We start from the raw sequence: 21,055 nt of genomic DNA on the forward strand, positions 1-21,055 counted from the left end.
TGAAAAACTGATCTAGTGCGCGTCAGAAGTGGGGGAAGACACGCAAAATGGGGTTCCGTAACTTAGTCACATTTATAAAAAAACGCTTAACCCTAAACCAAAAGCAAGAAGAAAATTATTATAAGTAAAGTTATTTTTTGTGTGATTTTTTTTATACTTAATACACTAATTAGGTAGGATATTCGATTTTACACCGCCCCAACTACACAATCTTAGTCTATTGGTCACAATATTATAGTCGTGACAATTTTGTTTAAATATGAGTTTATCAAGCGACTTCTAAAAAGATGGGTTCTCAATTTTATGCATACCTACCTATTAATGTATTTTTTTGTCAATTTTGATGCATTTGTCTATTTTTTGACGATGTTATCTCATAAGGATATCAACGTAAATTCTGAACGGTTTACAATGATTCGTTTTTATTTGAGTTAAAAGTCTCGTTGGTCCCATTTTTGAAAAGTCCTTCGGGAATGGAGGCGAGAACTCCTGAATGGACCAAAATCACGACCAGTGCAACACTCAAACAAAATAGTAAACTAAATTGTAGGTAAAGGTATGAAGTCATTGAATATTCTGATACCTAAGTATAAAGATGAAATCTTTTTCTTGTAACTTCTTGTAACGGTGTTGTAAGTTTTTGGGTGACCAGGCAATTGCTTAATGAATGGTTTAATAAGATTAATTACTGAAGCATAGATTTAAAGTTTACTGAGCATATCTGTAACTGTATCAAATGCTTCTGTTGTAACTTCTGACTTGGTTGATGAGATATATTTTAGTGCATAACTAATTAATCGTTGGACTATAAATTCAAAATATTCTTTTCTTCCTCTCGTTCTCTTATATCGTGAGACAAATCGCATCAATAATTCATCTAGAATAGACAACAATATTAGACAAGGTAGATTTTGACTGATCGTTACCATTACGGAAACTTCTGCAAATACTTATTCAATTAAGCATAGCAAGCTCGATACAATGACTCGACCTTTGACTCTTCCGAAGAGGCACCTGAGGAAACTACTTGGTTGAAATGTTAGTGACTACGTCATACGGAGTACATACCCAAAGAAAGGATCATGTTCGAAAAATTGTCGCAACCCGGTAACATTGGGGATCAATGCATTTCCAAAACCAAAATCCATGGTTCGTCTTACCACTCTCAATGCGGTAGAAAAGTACATTTAAATGAAAAATAAACTAAATAATACAAAAGTCACGAACACATTATCATAATTTTTGGAATAAATATGAAAAGTATGTCATCTGACGATCAGGGTGGGAAAAGTGTTTTGACACTTCTGTTATGATTTCGTTACCATGGTAACTGGCTTGCGGAAACCAAGAGGCGGTCATCGCTGGCTATATTTTGTAGCTCTGTGCGTTATTAGGGTTTCCATGTCAGAAGTCATATAAAAAGGACGAGAAACGCTGTTATGCCGCCGAAAGAATTACGCAGTAACGGATCGGCATGATTTTTTGCATCTTATAAAAGTCAGTAAAATGACAGGTTTTTCAATTCCGAAAATTAAAGAGTTTACGCGGGATTTTTGAAAACCTAAATCCACGCGGATGAAATCACTTGCATCAGCAACTTCTGCGTTTCTAATACGTTATAAGGGGTTTAATAATTATTTATTTATTTTCCCTCTTCAGTATGATATGCGACAAACTTATATTAAGCAAATTTGTTCTACTTCGGACTAATATTCCCCTTTCTCCTCTATTATTACTTTTCGTGAATCTTAGGACCAGAGTCCTCAGACAATATGCACCATTATTGAGCAAAATATCGCCACCGGCCATGCCGCTTTAGCCACTTTATATTATTTATATTTAATATTGTTAACAGGCCAGTTGATTTGGGCGCCTCAATAAGCGTTCTCTCAATTTTGAAAAAATTGAACTGATATTTTTGTCCTGGAATATTTAAACCATTTTGACACCCTATGCGTACAATCTACTACGCTTTCCTCTTCCTTAATTTGTGTCAATGGAAAATATGCTTTATGACGTGAAATTCTGGTATTTCGTGAAACATTTTTGAAGTGGAAGGTCATGCTGGTTGACCTTTTTATGTGAAACGGATGTGTATTGTTGTTCCATTACTTTAGTGACCCAGATTTTTGTTTCCATTAATCTTTCTAATTATAACATCCTTGTAAAAAACAAAATAATTTTAACCTTTTTAATATGTATTCAACATGCGTCCCTAAAAATATTCAACTGAAAATTAAAATGCAAAAAGTTGGTAGACAAACTTAGAAACCAACACATAATAATATTCAGGTACTGCATAATAGCGTCAATAGCTCAACGGTTACGGAGCGGACTGAAATCCGAAAGGTCGACGGTTCAAATCCCACCTGTTGCACTATTGTCTTGTCACTAGGAGTAGGTACTCCTAGCACAAGCTTGACGCTTAGTTGGAGGGGAAAGGGGAATATTAGTCATGATTAGCATGTCAATATTCTTTTAATAAAAAACCGGCCAAGTGCGAGTCAAACTCGCGCACTGAGGGTTCTGTACTACAATCTTATTATATCGACATTTTGCACGATAAATCAAAAACTATTGTGCCTAAAAATAAATGAAAATCTGTTTTAGAATGTACAAGTGAAGTTCTTTCATATGATATCCCACTTGGTATAGTAATCTTACTTTGAAAGTTGAAAAGAGCAATAATTGTCTAATTTTTTTTCTGTGATTTAACCACAAATTCACGGTTTTCAGATTTTTCCCCTCATATCTGCCATAATATCTACCTTCCTGCCAAATTTCATGATTCTAGGTCAACGGGAAGTAATCTATAGGTTTCTTGACAGACCGACAGACAACAAAGTGATCCTATAAGGGTTCCTTTTTTCCTTTTGAGGTACGTGGAATATAAAAAGTTCACTTTTTTTTTTTTTTTTTAATGGCGCGCGGCTGCACCAAGATCACTTTTTACTTACAAACCGTAATTACTGCCTTCAGTAATTACTAAGAGTACAGTACCAGATTTTACGTCTCACCAAACGAAACCAAATTCGAGAGTCGAAATACTTCCGCGTTACAGTAAAATGGACCTAAACAGCTTTGAATTGAAGTCAAATATTCAATGCCACTGATTTTAATTTCGCAATGTTTCCGCTTGGAGCGCTGGCTGTAGAAGTGTAGACAAACTTGAGCTTTAAAAAACAAGGCATTTATGATCCAGTTTACTGTAACGGGGAAGTATTTCGACTCTCGAATTTGGTTTGGTTTGGTGAGACGTTAAATCTTGTACTACGGGTACAGAATTATAAAGTACGGTACCCACGAGGTTGTTCAACCTAACGCCAGTCCGTTGACGGAAGTGGGCTAAGTTTACAGGCTTGCAGGATGTGTGCCGACGGCCGCTGACTGCGGGTCAATGAACTGCAGTAATCGATGGGGTTAATGACATTTTTTGTGTATCTATTGAAGTAATTCATCATGATCAACCCATCGCCGGCTCACTGTAGAGCACGGGTCTCCTCTCAGACTGAGAAGGGTTTTGGCCATAGTCCACCACGCTGGCCATGTGCGGATTGGTAGACTACACACACCTTTGAGAACATTATGGAGAACTCTCAGGCATGCAGGTTTCCTTACGATGTTTTCCTTCACCGTTAAAGCAAGTGATATAGGTATAATTAGTTAAAACGCACATAACTCCGAAAAGTTAGAGGTGCGTGCCCGGGATCGAACCCCCGACCTCCGATTAGAAAGTGACGTCCTAACGACGTATACATTACGCGGCAGAAAATAATGTACATAGACCTTTAGAATGACATTTCGGCTTTGTAGAGCGTTGTCTCTGTCACTCATACCTATATGACAATTTGTCGGTCTCAACGACAGGGACAATGCTCTACAAAGGTACATTACTTTCGGTCGCGTACTGTACAAGCAATTAAATCAAGGGATGTAAAGTTTAGAGTTTTGAGCCTCAATAGCTCAACTGGTAAAGGAGTGGACTGAAAACCGAAAGGTCGACATTTCAAACCCCGCCCATTGCACTATTATCGTACCTACTCCTAGCACAAGCTTGACGCTTAGTTGGAGAGGAAAAGGGAATATTAGTCAATTAACATGGCTAATATTCTTTATAAAAAATAAAAAAAGTACCAACGGTAATCGAATGATAAAGGCTAAGGACAAATAAATACTAAAAATTATTGGAACTACGAGACACGTCCAGATTCAAGTGGCATGCAAAACCCACGCGGCAATTTTCATTGAAATAATCATGTCACTTCAAGCCAGGGTTGTCCTCACACAGGATTTCCAGCATAAGTGGTTGTTAATAGAGGTAAGTACATAGTTTTCTATAACAGTTATCGCTTGGCGGCACGGCTTGCTGGTAGGGTGGCAACTAGCCACGGCCAAAGCCTCCCACCAGACCAGACCAGAAATTTAGAATTTATAAAATTCTAAACCCCTGCCGGGAATCGAACCCGAGACCTCCGACTAATAAGACAACAGCGCTTACCACTGCGCCAAGGAGGTCGTCAAAAGGCTTAGGTCGAGTGCAGTACATAGAGTTTGTTTGGTTCATTCTTCTTTTCTTCAAAATATATAAAAGGAAAAGGTGACTGACTGACTGACTGACTGACTGACTGATCTATCAATCCACAGCTCAAACTACTGACGGATCGGGCTGAAATTTGGCATGCAGATAGCTATTATGACGGAGGCGTCCGCTAAGAAAGGTTTTTTGAAAATTCAATCCCTAAGGGGGTGAAATAGGGGTTTGAAATTTGTCCGTAGTCCACGCTGACGAAGTCGCGAGCATATAAGCTAGTTATTTTATAAAATGTATCTGTGACAACCCTACGAAAGGAGATCCTTGTGCCGAATAGAAATCATAAATCGTGTCCATTATAAGGCCGTTACGAAATTATTTTTAGTGTTGAGAGGTACTTATATTATAGTCAATTTGTCGCCAGTTTTAAACTTGTTAAATTAAAGTGACCATTTCAATTTACTTGCACGTTATTCTGGGACGATTGGCAACTATTATATTATAGCTGTATAAAGCTTTTGCTCGCGACTTCGTCCGCGTAGACTAGGTACACAAATTACAAAACAAACAGATATTTTATCCCTTCTTGAATTTTCAAAAATCCTTTCTTAGCGGATGTCTTTTTTTTAATATTTTTTTATTTGTTATAGGCGCACGCTTGACCACGATCACACCTGATGAGAAGTGATGATGTGGCCTAAGATGGGACGCGTTTGCCTAGAAGGTGCCTATTCACTCTTGTTTTAAAGATACCCGGATTATAATGACAGGAAACACTGATCTTGGAAGAGTTTTCCAGACCCTAGCCATGCGTATAAGGAATGATGACGCAAAGCGTCAGCTTTTCCTTTCATAATTTATTTAGATTTGTACATTAAGTAGGTAGGTAGGTACTATTACAGTTCTGGTAGGTAGGTACGTAATACGTAGTTCAGGAATATAAATAGAATATAAATTAACCGCTGCCATTAACTGAATAACACGATTTTCTTTTGTTTAGTTTGTACCTCCGTAGTTCCACAACACAACCCATTGTAAAAGGTCGCCGAAACGTAATAAAATAGAAAATATCAAAGGTCACCATTTTATAATTACAATGAAATTAAAACGTAAGCTATCTCATCTATAGGTTCACCATTTCAGTCAATTCCCAAAAATTACCCTGTAGCCATTTTCCAAATATTAAGTTTTTTAATTTTTTAAATTAATTAAATTAAAAAAATTAAAAAGCCCCGTCACACGAAAACCTTTAAAATAACGTTTAACTTTATTGAAACTAGCTTATACTCGCAACTTCGTCCGCGTGGACTACACAAATTTCAAACCCCTATTTCACCCTCTTAGTGGTTGAATTTTCAAAAATCCTTTCTTAGCGGATGCCTACGTCATAATAGCTGTCTGCATGCTAAATTTTAGCCCTATCCGTCCAGTAGTTTTAGCTGTGCGTTGATAGATCAGTCAGTCAGTCAGTCACCTTTTCCTTTTATATGTACATACTAGCAGACCCGCCCCGGCTTCGCTCGGGTGGAAGTTACAAAATCGAGGTGGGGGATGAAGTTCCAAAAATCCTGGAACATGTATTTCTTCATTAGTGACCGAAACCCCAAATGCCAATTTTCATGCAAATAATTCGAAAAATGACAGACTTTCATACAAACTTTCATCCCCTATTTAACCCACTTAGGGGTGGAATTTCGAAAAATCATTTATTAGTGGATACCCACTCTTTACAAAGAACACACCCTCAAAATTTCATGTCTCTAGGACCAGTGGTTTAGGCTGTGCGTTGATATATATGTCAGTCAGTCAGTCAGGACTTTGAATTTTATATATACACATATAGAAGATATGTATTTAGATTCCACTGGGACTTTTAAAAACCAAAACCATGAAGTCGTTAGCATCAGCTCCAATCTAATAAATAGAGCTAGTTCATAGTTTGAAACCATCTCATCTGTATTGTAACGTTTGATTACAAGTGCAAAAGTATGAATAAATAGAAATCCCTTCCTTGTAAATAAATATGCGCCGTGCGGTCGCATCCAACGAATCGATCGCCGTTTCATGTTCCACTGCAATTCTTCGTCATGACCAATGGGTACCATTGCCAGATACTAGCATGTACTAATTGGTCTAGTGACAGGACTGTCTAGACGACGTATTAGCCTTGGCATTAGCTAAATGAATGCATGAAATGAGTGGCTAAGAGTCATAGAAATTAAAATTACCACGAAGTAATTTGAACTTTTTCTAAACCTTTCTAAGACTAAGGAACCTTTTTTTTTTTTTTATTCAGATACAAGTTAGCCCTTGACTGCAATCTCACCTGATGGTAAGTGATGATGCAGTCTAAGATGATAGCGGGCTAACCTGGAAGGGGTATGGCAGTTTTTTACCTGTAACTGTACCTGTAATTAGCGATAGCATTAGACTGGTCGCGTGAGGACGAAAATGGGCCACTAGGTAGGTACCTACAATAATAGTATGTGTAACTTCTGCAAAGATTGCGATCGAAGTAAAATAATTACAGCCATAAGGAAAACAGTAAACACAATAATACTCAGTTTTCGTTTTTTATTAGGGTTCCGTACCTCAAAAAGAAAACGGAACCCTTATAGGATCACTTTGTTGTCTGTCCGTCTGTTTGTCTGTCTGTCTGTCTGTCTGCTAGCTTTTCACGGCTTTTCCGTTAAACCGATTTCAATGAAATTCGGTACAAAGATAGCTTGCATCCCGAGGAAGGACATGAGGCTTCCATCGATCCCGGGGAATCAAAAAGTTCCCACGGGATTTAAACAAAACCTAAATACACGCGGACGAAGTCGCGGGCATCATCTAGTATAATATAATAATACTTATACTTCTAAGGATAGATTAATGTAATTAGATTTAAGGCTCATTGCTGAATAAATTAATTTTTTTTTCTTACTTACCTTCCTAAGAATTACTTAATCTAACAGCACAACAGGCGAAAACTGCAGGGGAAAAAACTATGAGTCCTATTCGGAACCCTAGACCGAATTAAGAAATACTGACCAATGAATAATTTTATTTGTAACAGTCCAATACACTGAATATTATAGTTCAATGGTCGACGTAGTACTTAGAGAGTAACTGAGAGTAACTTAATATCTGAGGCAGTTAGTTATTATTATTAGTTCAACCTTTCATTTTAAGATCGCCTGCCGTAACGCTACGTATAAAGCCAGCCTTCCCATGAATGCTATTAACTATTTTCAGACTCTCTTAATGCTCTCTTCATTATTATCAATTAATATATTTATAACGAACAAAAAAAACATAAAATCAATTATTATTTTTGAAAAATAAAATTGATTTTTATTTTTAAAAAATTGCGAGGTAGACCCCTCACGTTAGTACTATTATATTATTATTTATTATTCTGTGCCCCTACTCAAACGCCCAAGCTATCCCTTTTAACAGGATGTTTATTCGTTGATAAGTTGGCCCTTGACTTCTTGCTTGCCATCTTGCTTGATGGTACCTACAAGTGGCGATACAGTCTAGGATGGATAATAGAATAGCTAGGACCAGTGCGCCAAACAAAATAGGGATGTCGCCAAACAAGATAAAAGCTTGCGGCTTCGCTCTTAAAAGTATAAATACTTCATACTTACCATCCAATGTCCCACGCAGAGTGGAATACAGGGTGCGCCGACATTGCTCCCAGAGGCACCCCGAAACCGAACTCGATCTTCACATCGTTCTCTCTTCTGCACCACGAGCGAGAGCCTCCCAGATCCATCGAAGCAGACTTCATTTCGTTTGCCATGACTACGAGTTAGTTTTCTTGCATAGATATGGCATATACCTAGTTCTTTTTCTTTAGAATTTATTTACAACTAGATGATACCCGCGACTTTGTCTGCGTGGATTTAGATTTTTTTTAAATCCCGTGGGAACTCTTTGATATTTCGGGAAAAAAGTAGCCTGTCCGTCCCCGGGATGTAAGCTAACTCTTTACTAAATTTCATCAAAATCGGTTAAACTGTTGGGCCGTAAAAAGCTAGCAGACAGACAGACACACTTTCGCATTTACAATACTGTTCAATTTTTCCATCCATCTCCTGCGAGCGTATAATATTTATATTATTTCTCGATCCTGTCCCGGGCTAGCTGATTCGCATCGCCCCAGCTTCGCACGGGTGTGCACCCGTTGCCTATTCTTTAGACTAAGTACCTACCTACCAAGTGAATGTGTTTTACATACAAACTATTATGTACCTACCTACTTATCTACACATAAAAATTCTTAATGATGAACCACTAAGAAGATAATAATATATAACTAACTGATAACTAGCTGATGACCGCGACTTCGTTTGCGAGGATTTAGATTTTTTAAACCCGTGGGAACTCTTTGATTTCCGGGATAAAATGTAGTCTATGTCAGTCTTCGGTCTTTAACTACATATGCCCATTAAAAAAAACGGCCAAGTGCAAGTCAGACTCGCGCACCGATGGTTCCGTAGTCGGGTATTTTTTTCGACATTTGCACGATAAATCAAAAACTATTATGCATAAAAATAAATAAAAATCTGTTCTAGAATTATTAAACACGTATAAAGAAAGCCCTTTCATATGGTACCCCCACTTGGCATACTTAGTTATCTAATTTTGAAAATTGAAAATATGTACTATTAATTATTTATTTGTTCATGAACACATTTTAATTTTTTTGTGATTCACAGTTTTCGAATTTTTTTATTTACTTGTGCTATAAGACTTACCTACATGTCAAATTTCATGATTCTAGGTCTACGGGAAGTACCTACCCTATAGGTTTTCTTGAAAAACACGACAGACGAACAGACGGACAAACAAACAGACATATAGACAGATAACGAAGTGAACCTGTAAGGTGTCCTTTTCTCCTTTTGAGGTACGGAACCCTCAAAATCACGTCGATCCATTGCATCGTTGCAACATATTATTATAAACCAACAAACAAACACACTTTCACGTTTATAATATGGGTAAGTAGTGACAAAAGCGAATTGTTACTTTGTTTTATACTAATTACTAGCTGATGCCCGCAAAGTCGTACGAACGCGTGGATTTAGATTTTTAAAAATCCCGCTGAAACTTCTTGATTTTCCGGGATAAAAAGTAGCCTTTGTCAATTTTCAGGTCTCTATCTATACCCATTACCCATGCTAAAAATCACGTCAATCCGTTGCACCGTTGCGACGTGATTGAAGGACAAACCAACAAACCAACAAACAAACACACTTTCGCATTCATAATAAGGGTACCTAACTACCTACTGATTTTCGTATTCCTAATATTACCACAAAAACTCCACCCCTACTTAATTTATAAATTATAATCGTAGATCAAAAATATACACCTCCTCATCCGTAATATGAAAAGTAAACATAAGTAATTAGAATTAAGAAATCCGCAGGAAACGACTGATGCCAAAAATTATATGCAATTTCATATAAAAGCAAACACGATGTATTTTGTCGTAGCGGTCTACGAAGCTACGCGACGTCCGCGCGGCCACGCGGGTACGACTGCCGGACAGACTGGCCGGACGATGACCGGCGAACGGCGACGCGCCGTTCCGACCCAGTAGTACTGGTTCACATTCGATCGGGCAGACATGTTTATCGTATCGATAAGTGTCGTATGCATCAACTGTAATAAAAAGTGAGGTTGTCCAAAGGAACGATGGCCAGGTGAAACAGTGCGCATTGCTAAATCAGCTGACATAAGAAATCAATGGCACAAGCACTTCAGCCCTTCACGCAATACTTACCTTCATAGGTCATACATATATACCTAATTTTTTCATTTATCTAATATTTTAGTTTTTTATTTATCTTGTAATTTTATATCAGGTTCGAATAAGTTTTGTTATTTAACCTTATTTTTATTTTTTATATTATCATTAATACCAATTCGATCTTTTTATTTTTAATATTTGAGCTCTACATTAGTGAGATTAGTGTTATCGACAACGACACATTTACCGGATGACAAAACACTGACACGATTCCTGCCGTGTTGGATCACGGAATTACAACTATTAATTTTTAGGTTGGATATTATGTAGCATATCACTTTGTAATAATGAAAACGTGAAGATCCGACTACGACAAAACTGTCGGTCTGACCTAATGTGAACCAGCTCCCACTTCCACTGGCCCGATTGCAAGGCCCCTAACTAGACACCAAAGCAACTTTAAAATGAATTAGTAACGAGTAATGGCAATTGATACGGATCTAATGAGAGTGAATCGACAAGTGGAAAGTCTTTGACCTCTTCCGGTATAGGAAAATTATAGTTAATGTTAATGTAGGCCATCTTAACCTACCTACCAGTGGCTCTGTAGTGTGTGTCTAGTGGCGTGGCGTGTGCCGTAGTGGCGTGCATAGGGTTTATATGCAGGGTAAGCAGTTAATAGATTGGAACCTATTTACTAGCAGAGCCTAAAGGAAAATGAGCAATGATGACTGATCCATTATACGAGTAAGTAGGGTAAGCAGTGCTTTAATGCCTCTGTGAAATGCACGCCCCTACTACCGTAGCTAGGTGATCCGTTTCGCTTGGACATAATTTCTGAAAATCCTTGCTTAGTGGGCTCTATAAACAAAATCTACACGCAAAAATTCAGTCTCTATACATCGCGGTACTTGACAGGTCCAACTACCGCGATGACTAGAAATGTTGATATGTCAGTCAATCAGTTTCACGGGTTTCACGTTAATTATAGGTTTTATATTAATCCATATCCATACTAAGTATTTACCACACTACAATGCGGAAATGTGTCAGTCGCAATTTAAGGCTACGATCTAGCGATCGATCGATCTTTCGGATTTCAGAACGATTGAGACTTGAAAATAATTTAAAAAGCAAATAATTCCATACATAATATAATACATTAAATCAAACCAGTATCAAAATAACAAATTAACAGTCAACGTATAATAATATCAAATCATTACAAATACAGATGAGAAAATAAATAAATCACAAAACGTCCGAATACAATAACTACAAAGAATCTAAATCAAAACATTTACAAAAATCTAATTAAAATACAAAACAATAAATAAAATGAAAGAAGGGGACACAATTCTCCCACTATTATATTCAGAACCACCTATTATGCTTCTTTCGTAAGGTTTCAAGTAGGGCATATATTTCAGAACCATACTTAACATCGGCCCTCGATCTATAGTCTTGTTTCTTTCTATCTTAGATAAATCTTCTGGTTTCGTTCCTTCTCTTAAATTATTATATCCCTTTTCGTCGGCAGTATGTTGTAAATTCCTCAGTTCTCTACGAACCTGTAAGTATCATCCAGTAAAATAATATCGTCTGAAGGCAACTGACTAGATATCTCATACTTAATTTACTTTTAGAAAATCTATGACTTCATAAAAATATTCAAGTTGCATATCTCGTCGCATTTAAAACATAAATATGACGCATACAAATAAATAAAAATCTGTTTTGGAATGTACAGATGAAGACCTTTCATATGACACCCCACTTGATATAGTTATCTCACTTCAAAAGTTAAAAATACTAATTGTCATAGTAATTGTGGTTTTTTTTTGTGTGATCTAACCCTAAATTCACGGTTTTCAGATTTTTCCCCAAATGTCAGCTATAAGTCTACCTACCTTCCAAATTTCATGATTCTAGGTCAACGGGAAGTACCCTGTAGGTTTCTTGACAGACAGACAGACAGACAGACAAACAGACAACAAAGTGATCCTATAAGGGTTCCGTTTTTCCTTTTGAGGTACGGAACCCTAAAAATGATCAAAAAATGCTGTGCGATATTCTGATGACGTGGCAAATTTAAATTTATTAATTTTGGCGTGCCTTCTTCTTTAAATAAAACAATCGAACCTGTATACTTAAGCGAAGGTTTGTCATTAACCCTGTTTTTCGCATACAGAAGTAAGGTGCGCCTTTTCTTACTTGTAGAGGTTCTGAAGTATAATAATAACATGATTGGGAGATTACCGCCCGCTATAAAGGATTTTTTTCATCCTGTTTCATAAACGTTGGCCATACATGATCAAGTTTACTGATAGACACCTTTAAGTTTACTGGTCGCCACTTCATGTCCGCTGCAAACTTGACTGGTAAAACTTGATCGTGTATGGCCACAGCCAGTGTAATGGAGCGCACTTATATTATATAGTCCAATGTGTAGGTACCTTCCCTGAAGTAGAAGATGAAGATACCCTTCTCTCCATCTGATCCAGAGCTTCTTGTAACTGGCGAACTGTTTCGGCTGTGAAAAAGACAAATAAAACATTAGCAATTACTTTTGTCGTATGTGTTTGGTTTAAGTGCATTTTCAATATTTTTATGTTGTACTTTTCCCTTCCTTTTTTTGATGTCTTTTACCAATTTCATTGTAGAGTATAGGTATTAGTTAGTTCATACTGCTAGCTGGGGTCAATTTTGTGGGTACTAGACTAGAAATTCATCAGGCACTTCATCATATTATAGTGAATCTGATCTTTGATCTTGAGGTTTTGCCATGAGTCGATTACTTACGATCGGAAAGATAATCATCAAGGACATTCGCATCTATAGCTGATTCATTAAAAATCTCTGGTATAGTCAAATTGGAAATGATGTCATTCAAAAACATGCCAAATGCTTCTGTACTTATAGTATTTTGAGTGTAAGGTATTGTTTCTGTATTAACTTTTGTACTACTCAATGAGAGCTCTTCTTTGATTCTTGATGTCGTTTCTGTAAATTTGTCATTATGAGAAATTTTGTAAGTATTCGTATAATTACTTTTCTTCAAGATTTGTGAGTAATTTATGACGTACCGATGATGCTAGATGTTCGAGTTTCTTTCATAGTAGTAGTTGCAGTAATTGCAGTCGTGAGTTCATCTTGTATTTCAACACCATCGTAATCATCATAAATGTCTCTTTCCACTGTTGTGGTTTCTTGCGTTTTGTCATTATCTGGAACACACCACATTTTCAGTCAATTTAATAATTATTTCAGCGATACCAAAAATATTTAAAATTTAATCATAATCATAAACAGCCAATATGGATGCACTGTTGAACATAGGCTCTTTTAAGTAGCGCCAACGTAGCCTATCCTTGGCTTTTGTATTCAATCCATGCATGCCACTTTCCAGGATGTCATTGCTCTACCATGACCAGTGGGTGCCCCGCACAGTGCACTCAGTAATTGCCGCGACGGGATCTGTACCTGAACCTGAACCTTACGGCTCCAGTCGCCCTCAGTTCTACGGCAAACATGACCAGCCTGCTGCCATTTCAACGTGCTAGTCTTGAGAGCAACATCGGTTACTTTAATTCTTTGAAATATTACAAGATAAGAGATTAAGGCGAAGGTACAAGATCTATTAACTTACTATTTGTCTTCACGTCATGCATCTTTGAATCGTTCAAATCATCTATGTCATAAGTTTTTGGACGACCAACGATATGTCCTTTTCTCCTTAGTGATTTGTTTTTCAGATACAATTTTAAATTATTATCTGTTATAGCAATTTCTTGCATTCTGAAATAACTTTTATTTACAGATTCAGTAGGTATACTTTCAATAGCAAATTTTTCAATAACATCTAGTTTCTGTACATTGAAAGTATGCGATGGTAATGTTACAATAGGGTTTTCGATAGTAGCCACAGCCAGCTTAGTCAAGTAATGTTCATCTATACTTCCAATGTAATCTAGTGATGTATTTCTTTCAATTTCCAATATAGTGTTCAGCAGTAAATGTTCTTCGAGTGGCATTGTGTTGTCTTCGTCGTAAGTTTCATCCATAGTGAAGTCTATAATTTATTTTAATGTATGTGGTTTAGATGTAAAATGAAGACAATTATAGATGAAATCATGAAAACTAATAAAAGCAATATGTAATGTTAATTGTGCGATGAAGAGTTCTAAGAAATCCCCAGAAAATTCAATGAATAATTTTACTGTTATAACAGGCATATTTCCAAACAAAACATTCGTGTCTACCAAAGCTCAAAGTTTACTAGTTTCAAACTACACAAGTCCAGGTCCAAACCATTTATGTATATCTGATATAGTTTAAACTAGCACAAGCGTTATTAAGGGACTACGATTGTAGCAGAAACTACAGAAATGTAACGAAATCGAGGCCTTAAAGGTTGTCGTGTTTTATGGGCTTCCAAGACGGTCAAGCCGCTTGACGTCAAGCACGTGGATTTTGCTTGAGCCAAGCATTCTGACCGTCTACAATGTTTGCTTGATGCTTGCGGTGATTGATGCGATTTTATACTTTTGCTTGACGCGACGTTTGGACAGTGTTCGAGATATGAGAACTACTACTAAAGTGCTTGACGTTAAGCTGCTTGACCGTCTCGGAAGCCTTTAAAATATCAAGCAGACATACGGTAAGCACAAAGTTCAGGTGTGTCAGTATCAGGACGGGCCCGTGCTGGGCATGCACTGGCTGGAATTCCGGGCGACCAAATTGTACGCTGAGGCACTGGCCCACGAGGCGCAAAGTTGCACACCAAACGCTCTACGCTTCGCAGGCGACCGTGCCACGGCGTCTAGGGAGGAAAGAAATCTAATAAATGATGATTGTGTACTAAATGCTATTCTCAGATCCACAAAGACTTCTAAGGTTACTGTTTTCAAGATTAAGAAGCTATATCTATTAATTGGAGTGCGTAGGTATAGCACAAGAAAGGACTTAGTGTTCAAGAAATTCTCAAAGCTTTTAAACGTTTTGCCTCCCGGGTCCCAACGTAGGTAGTCTTTTCCCTTACATATAAACATAACAATTTATTTTTATTCGTATTTGTGTCATTGTAGAATATTATATCAATTTTCAAAGGCAACAGAGCGAATAGTAAAATTCAAGGAATCCTCAATGCTATTAAACGCTTCTATACCCAGCGCGGTTTAAGCGCTAACCTATTGAGCGATAATGGAACACATTCTAATTTTACTCGCATTTGTTGCGTTTTGGACCACGTAAGTAAATTTTTGGGAACGAAATTGGCACAAAAATTTCTGGGATTACATTAAATATAATACTAAGTATTTCTTGAATAGCTTCTTACCATAAACCGACTTCGTCCACACCCCACCATGTAGGCCCGCGACCAAACCATTTGAGCAAAATCTCCGTAATAATTATTTGTATTTTCGGGCCTGAAATATAATAAATCTCCTTATTTCAAAAGAAGTAGGTAAACCACAGATGTATCCAAGTGAGTAGGACTTTGTCATGTAATACATCTAATAAATAATAACAAGAGGACCCCGCAGCAAGTTCGATCTGTCGGCACTGATGCGGACTTTGTATTTTTGGTACAAATACCTATGGTATTCGCGGTACAGAAAGTTTACAGAGCTTATTTATTTCAATGAGCGCAGCGTGCCTGCAGGCGGTCGCACTACGTAACAGATTGGGTATAATTAATCGTTCTGTGCCGCGCAAATTAGGAATCGTTAATGTCGCTAACACAAGCACAGACATCACAAAATAAGAGCTGGCACATGGACGCGTGTGACGGCGCCTATTCAGCTCAGCCAACATTTAGCGGTTAGGCTGAACCGCCATTAAAGCGTGTAAATATGCCACATGCATGTAACACTTAATACCACAAAGTCTTCACGCTGACCGTCATTAAAGGACACTATAGGTAGGTACCATTTAGCCTTGTATAGGTTATGTTTGCGGACTATTGTTTTTTTTTTTAATAGCGAGCAAACGAGCAGGCTGGTCACCTGATGTTAAGTGATTATTGCCGCCTATGAACATTTGCAGCACCAGAGGAACCGCCGACATTTTGTACCAATACCGCTGCTATCGCACGGAATCGCCTGGTTACAGTCAATATAGTCTCACGGCGTATAGCTGGTGACGCGTCCTCTGTACAGCCGACTCTGCATGTGCCACATGTCGACCATCGTCTCGCTCCGCAGTCCCGGCGCCTCGCCCAGCACCGACGCCACGCACTGCCCCACCGTGATCGAATCTAGGAGGAAACGATCTTTTCACAGCAGCGTTTAGAACCCACGTAGCTTTAGTTTTAAGTTTGCGTAAAAACTATCACCACTATATCTTACAAATAAATCCAACAACTGACAATCAAAAAGTGTAATTTATTACCTACCTATTTTGAATAAATTATTTAATTTTGATTTGATTTTGATTTCAGCTAATCTCAACGGAAACTATGCGGAAGATCCGATCTACGATCCAGGATCGTGGAGCATGGACCGTCGATCGTACTCCTGCGATCCAGCTTTAGGAACTTGCGATCCTGCCGCGCTGCTCCAAATAGCTCCAGCCGATCCAAGGCGAATCAAGTCAGCCCACCGCAGATTTGTCACAAGGAGCGCTCGCTTCAACAAGCAAGTACGTTAGGTTTGCGCGTGGTACGTCCACACCAAACGCGCCTTTGGATCGCGCTTCTGCCGCGCGCGATCGGCGCGCGTTGGGTCGTCCGGCCGTTGCAGACCCAGAAGCTTGCCAGTAGACTAACGGAGGCAGTTCTGATAATGGATGAACACCATAGCACTGCAGTTTCTAATGTTATCATATCGATAGTTTAGAATTGGTAATTCGTAAGCAAAGTATAGTTCACAGGGGCTGTGTGGGTGTGCGGGGCGTTCCCTCCCCGATTGCCATTTCAACCTGTCGCGTACTACAGTCGTAACATTTCTGATGACGTATCAGACGTAACGTAACATTTCTGATCACGTGTCAAGCGTGGAAGAATCGAACTAGGGTGTAGTTAGGTATTAAGGAAGCTTACACAAATCTCGGCAACCGTCGTAGAGTTCCGGTGTACTCGGCGGTTGACACTGGTCGGCCCAGCGCTGCGCCTCGCGAGCCAACTCTTCAACCCAACGCTGCAAAACAATGTACCTAACAGGTTTGAAGTTAAATAAAATTCATCCAATCTATTCAGTTCCAAATGAACAAAAAAGATGTTTCCACTGGCACACACATCCACTGTCCAGAGCAGACGCATTTAATTACAACGTCATGTGAATATAGAGTGGATCTTATGGTATGGACTATGCACTATTGGTTGATGGTTCGTCCCGAACTAAAACCGCGCGATAGTTTTATAATGTCATTACCGACTTGAAAAAATGGCACACGAGGAAGCATGGGGAAGTAGACCGCTGGCTGACACAAGCACTCAGCGGCCACGGGGTGTTCAACACCTAGGGGAAAGCAGGTAGGATACGTACACTTTTTACTCTAGGTCATATAAAAACAAAACTAATAAATATTTCAAAATAATTTCAACGCTGCTGGATTACCTAGTTATCTGGCTTTAATTATAGTGTAGTTCAGTGTTGATGCAAAGTAAGATGACAAAGCTATGATGAATTTCCCAAAAAATGGAAATCGTACGAAAGCACCCCACACGCGAGGTAGCTTCGTACATCGAGTAGGGTACATTCGTACATAGTGGGGAGCCTTCGTACACAGGGATTAAAAAGGCTATTTTATATGAAATTAAACATTTATTGATATCAAAATTAACGCAGAATCAACCTTAAGCATAGTAGTAATTAACAATATGGTGTTTACAAACAAATTGTTACAATTTAAGTCATTCATTAATCAACATTCTAATTTACCGTTATAGTAACTCGCGTTTCATCTCTTTAGCCTTCTGTTTTCTCTCTTGTTCTTCTTTTTTCATCTTTTTTGCTCTTTTCTTTTCTATCAGTCTATTTTTTTCGGGATTATATGTTATATCCTTAATTTTTCTAATACTTTTCCTTTCTTTGTCTTTTTAGGTGCATTCTCATTCACTTTAGGCTAAGGTAAAAGGTTGCATAATTTCTAGCGTCATCATCCCACAGTTGATGTAGATGGTGATGGAGGTGGCAATCTTGATGATAGATCTTGTTGAGTAAGAGTTATTTCTTTGGGAGTTGAATTGGGATAGCGCCTATGTCAAAAATAAACGATTTCTTAGTAATTATTATGAAACAGAGGGTCTTCCAAATTTCGTGAAATCCACGTCCATTGTAAGTTTTAACCACTCTAAACTGATTCTAAAGTTGTCGATTTAAATATAAAGAGTACGTCAAATGTTTATGACGTCATATCTATGTATATCTTTTATACAAGCTGGCATAAGTACTAAGCCAGCGTTTTGACGTTTGATAAGAAGTTGCTAATTTGACTTATAGCGCAGCTCACGACAGGCATGAAACTTCGAAGAAAGAAAACATCGAGGTTTCACCCACACTGGCAGGCGTCAAATGTCGCCTATATTTGACGCTCGGTAGGCTATGAAACTACTAGGTTTGATTTAACGACACCCCCTAGCCTAATATTGAGCAGATGTCGATTTCAGGATCAAACCGAGAGTTTCTTCACTCTAGTTCTACTCTGCTAGTCTAGGCACCACCACTATTTGTTGCATGTTATCATCTGGGAGTGGTTTAGAATTGGAATCCCATAACCCAGTTAGTGCAAAAACGATCTGAACTCCCGCGGGGTGCATTCGTAAAGTACGAATCCACCCCACTCCTAACTGCACGAAGGTACCCCAACCAAAAAAATCAAACAATTTAAAATAAAAATAACGGTGAGGGTTATCCCAAAATAAATGTTTACACATGAATCTAAGGCACTTATCCAAAGACTATTATATGTTACTTTAACAATTTGAGCCAAGCTTATTACGAATTAATGTCGTCAAAGATGAGTCGAAAAATTATTTTCGCGGTGTGAAAACACGTTTTAAATTATTCTAAAAAAACTGACTGTTGTACAGCCACTGCACTTAGCTGTGAGCCTATGAATATGAGCGGGCCTCACATATACAAAAACACAAACGCGTCACCATGTAGCATAGTGTAGATATGACTGTTGTACGAATGCTCCCTCTGTACGAATCCTACCTGCTTTCCCCTACCTCTTCGCAATAGGGAAAGCGCCTACTGAAAATTGCTACTTTTGCGGAGAGGAAGACACCCCGAGACACGCGATTTTTGAGTGTCCCGCGTGCGCGGATCTTAGAGAAGCAGTACAGGGAGCAAGTAACAGTGTCAACGCCCAAAATCTGGTAGCCCGTATGGTGTCAAGCGAGAATGAGTGGCACAGATACGGTCAGATGCTGAGAGCCATAATGATGAGAAGGGAAGATAGAGAAAAACAAGAAATGTTACACGGTTCCGTGCTGATCTCGCAGAGGGGGGGGGAGGTCTTTTTAGTCCGTGCGAGTCGGACACACCCTGTCGATAGACAGAAGTCCATTAGTGATTTTTCCTCCTCCTAGACAAAAATAAAAAAAAAGTTTTATGTCAGCGTCATCTATTAGTATTATTGTAATGTAAAGTTATGTTAAAAATACTGATTACCCAGCAAAAATTAAATCATTTAGTTTCTTTATATTTATCTAATTTTAGTAGGTATTTATTGTTCAAATACAGGATCTAACTGAAATTATACACATATGTCAGTTTCTAATTAAGGTACCTATGGATAATTACCAATTTAAGCATGTCGCCAGCTGGCGGCAGTCCTCGGAGGCCCCTGGCAACTTGGCTGCGTCTGCGGTTGAGCCGCGCCAACACACGCGACTTTTCCTCGTCCGACAGTCGCGCGGCTATGTATCCCACGCAGGAAGGGTCTGGGCCCTGCTATATTATCAGGTAGGTATAGTACGCGACAGGTGAAGATGGCAATCAGAGTGAGGCGGGCGCACGTCACCCACACTATCCGCACCTACTATAATCTTAATGTATAAAAGACAAAGGTGACTGACTGACTGACTGACTGACTGACTGACTGACTGACTGACTGACTGACTGTTCTAACGTAGAGCTTAAACCACTGGACGGAGCGGGCTGAAATTTGGCATGTAGATAGCTATTATGACGTAGACATCCACTAAGAAAGGATTTTTGAAAATTCAAAAAATAGGTGTTTGTTTGTGTAGTTCATGCGGACGAAGTCGCGAGCATAAGCTAGTCTAAATATATAAAAGGAAGAGGTGACTCACTGACTGACTGATTGACTGATCTATCAACGCACAGCTTATAAACCACTGGACGGAGCATGCAGATAGTATAACGTAGACATCCGCTAAGAAAGGATTTTTGAAATTTGTGTACCTAAGTAGTTCACGCGGACGAAGTCGCGAGTATACGCTAGTAATAATATATTGCTACCTACAGGATATCGACAAAACGTATGTGTGTCTGTGTGCGCACACATCCTAGCCCCGCAGTAGTTGATCGCTCCATCTGCAAGCGAGGTTTGAACACACAAAACTGTCGCTAAACTCTGGATTATTGTAGCACATCGCATTTTATTCACCGCTAATTTTGACTTGTTTTGTTTGATTTGTCATTTTTTTGAGAAGATTATGACACTTTTTTAACAAATGTTACATATTATTTAATCAAGTATTTAATAGGTGATTTAATAGTCTTATCATCACCTTTATCCCTTCACGTGGCGCACGGGTCATGCAAAACTGTTATTACGATAGTAAAAGACGGCGCCAT

General features: G+C 38.5%; 1 protein-coding gene across 1 annotated transcript in view; it reads right to left on the bottom strand.

Moving 5' to 3' along the window:
* Positions 1 to 21,055, bottom strand: part of LOC117987168 (uncharacterized) — a 28,426-nt gene extending 7,371 nt beyond the window's left edge. Inside the window, exons 1-13 of the mRNA XM_069502374.1 lie at positions 21,035 to 21,055; positions 20,036 to 20,182; positions 17,326 to 17,422; positions 16,413 to 16,542; positions 15,622 to 15,712; positions 14,943 to 15,105; positions 13,933 to 14,355; positions 13,370 to 13,510; positions 13,086 to 13,286; positions 12,740 to 12,816; positions 11,668 to 11,854; positions 10,070 to 10,195; positions 8,170 to 8,329 (exon numbers count right to left, since the gene is read on the bottom strand). Coding sequence (XP_069358475.1) covers positions 8,170 to 8,329; positions 10,070 to 10,195; positions 11,668 to 11,854; positions 12,740 to 12,816; positions 13,086 to 13,286; positions 13,370 to 13,510; positions 13,933 to 14,355; positions 14,943 to 15,105; positions 15,622 to 15,712; positions 16,413 to 16,542; positions 17,326 to 17,422; positions 20,036 to 20,182; positions 21,035 to 21,055 — 1,964 coding nt within the window. The remainder of the gene's footprint in view (positions 1 to 8,169; positions 8,330 to 10,069; positions 10,196 to 11,667; positions 11,855 to 12,739; positions 12,817 to 13,085; positions 13,287 to 13,369; positions 13,511 to 13,932; positions 14,356 to 14,942; positions 15,106 to 15,621; positions 15,713 to 16,412; positions 16,543 to 17,325; positions 17,423 to 20,035; positions 20,183 to 21,034) is intronic.

The sequence above is a fragment of the Maniola hyperantus genome, chromosome 12 (genome assembly GCF_902806685.2).
Source record: "Maniola hyperantus chromosome 12, iAphHyp1.2, whole genome shotgun sequence".
NCBI classification, from domain to species: domain Eukaryota; kingdom Metazoa; phylum Arthropoda; class Insecta; order Lepidoptera; family Nymphalidae; genus Maniola; species Maniola hyperantus.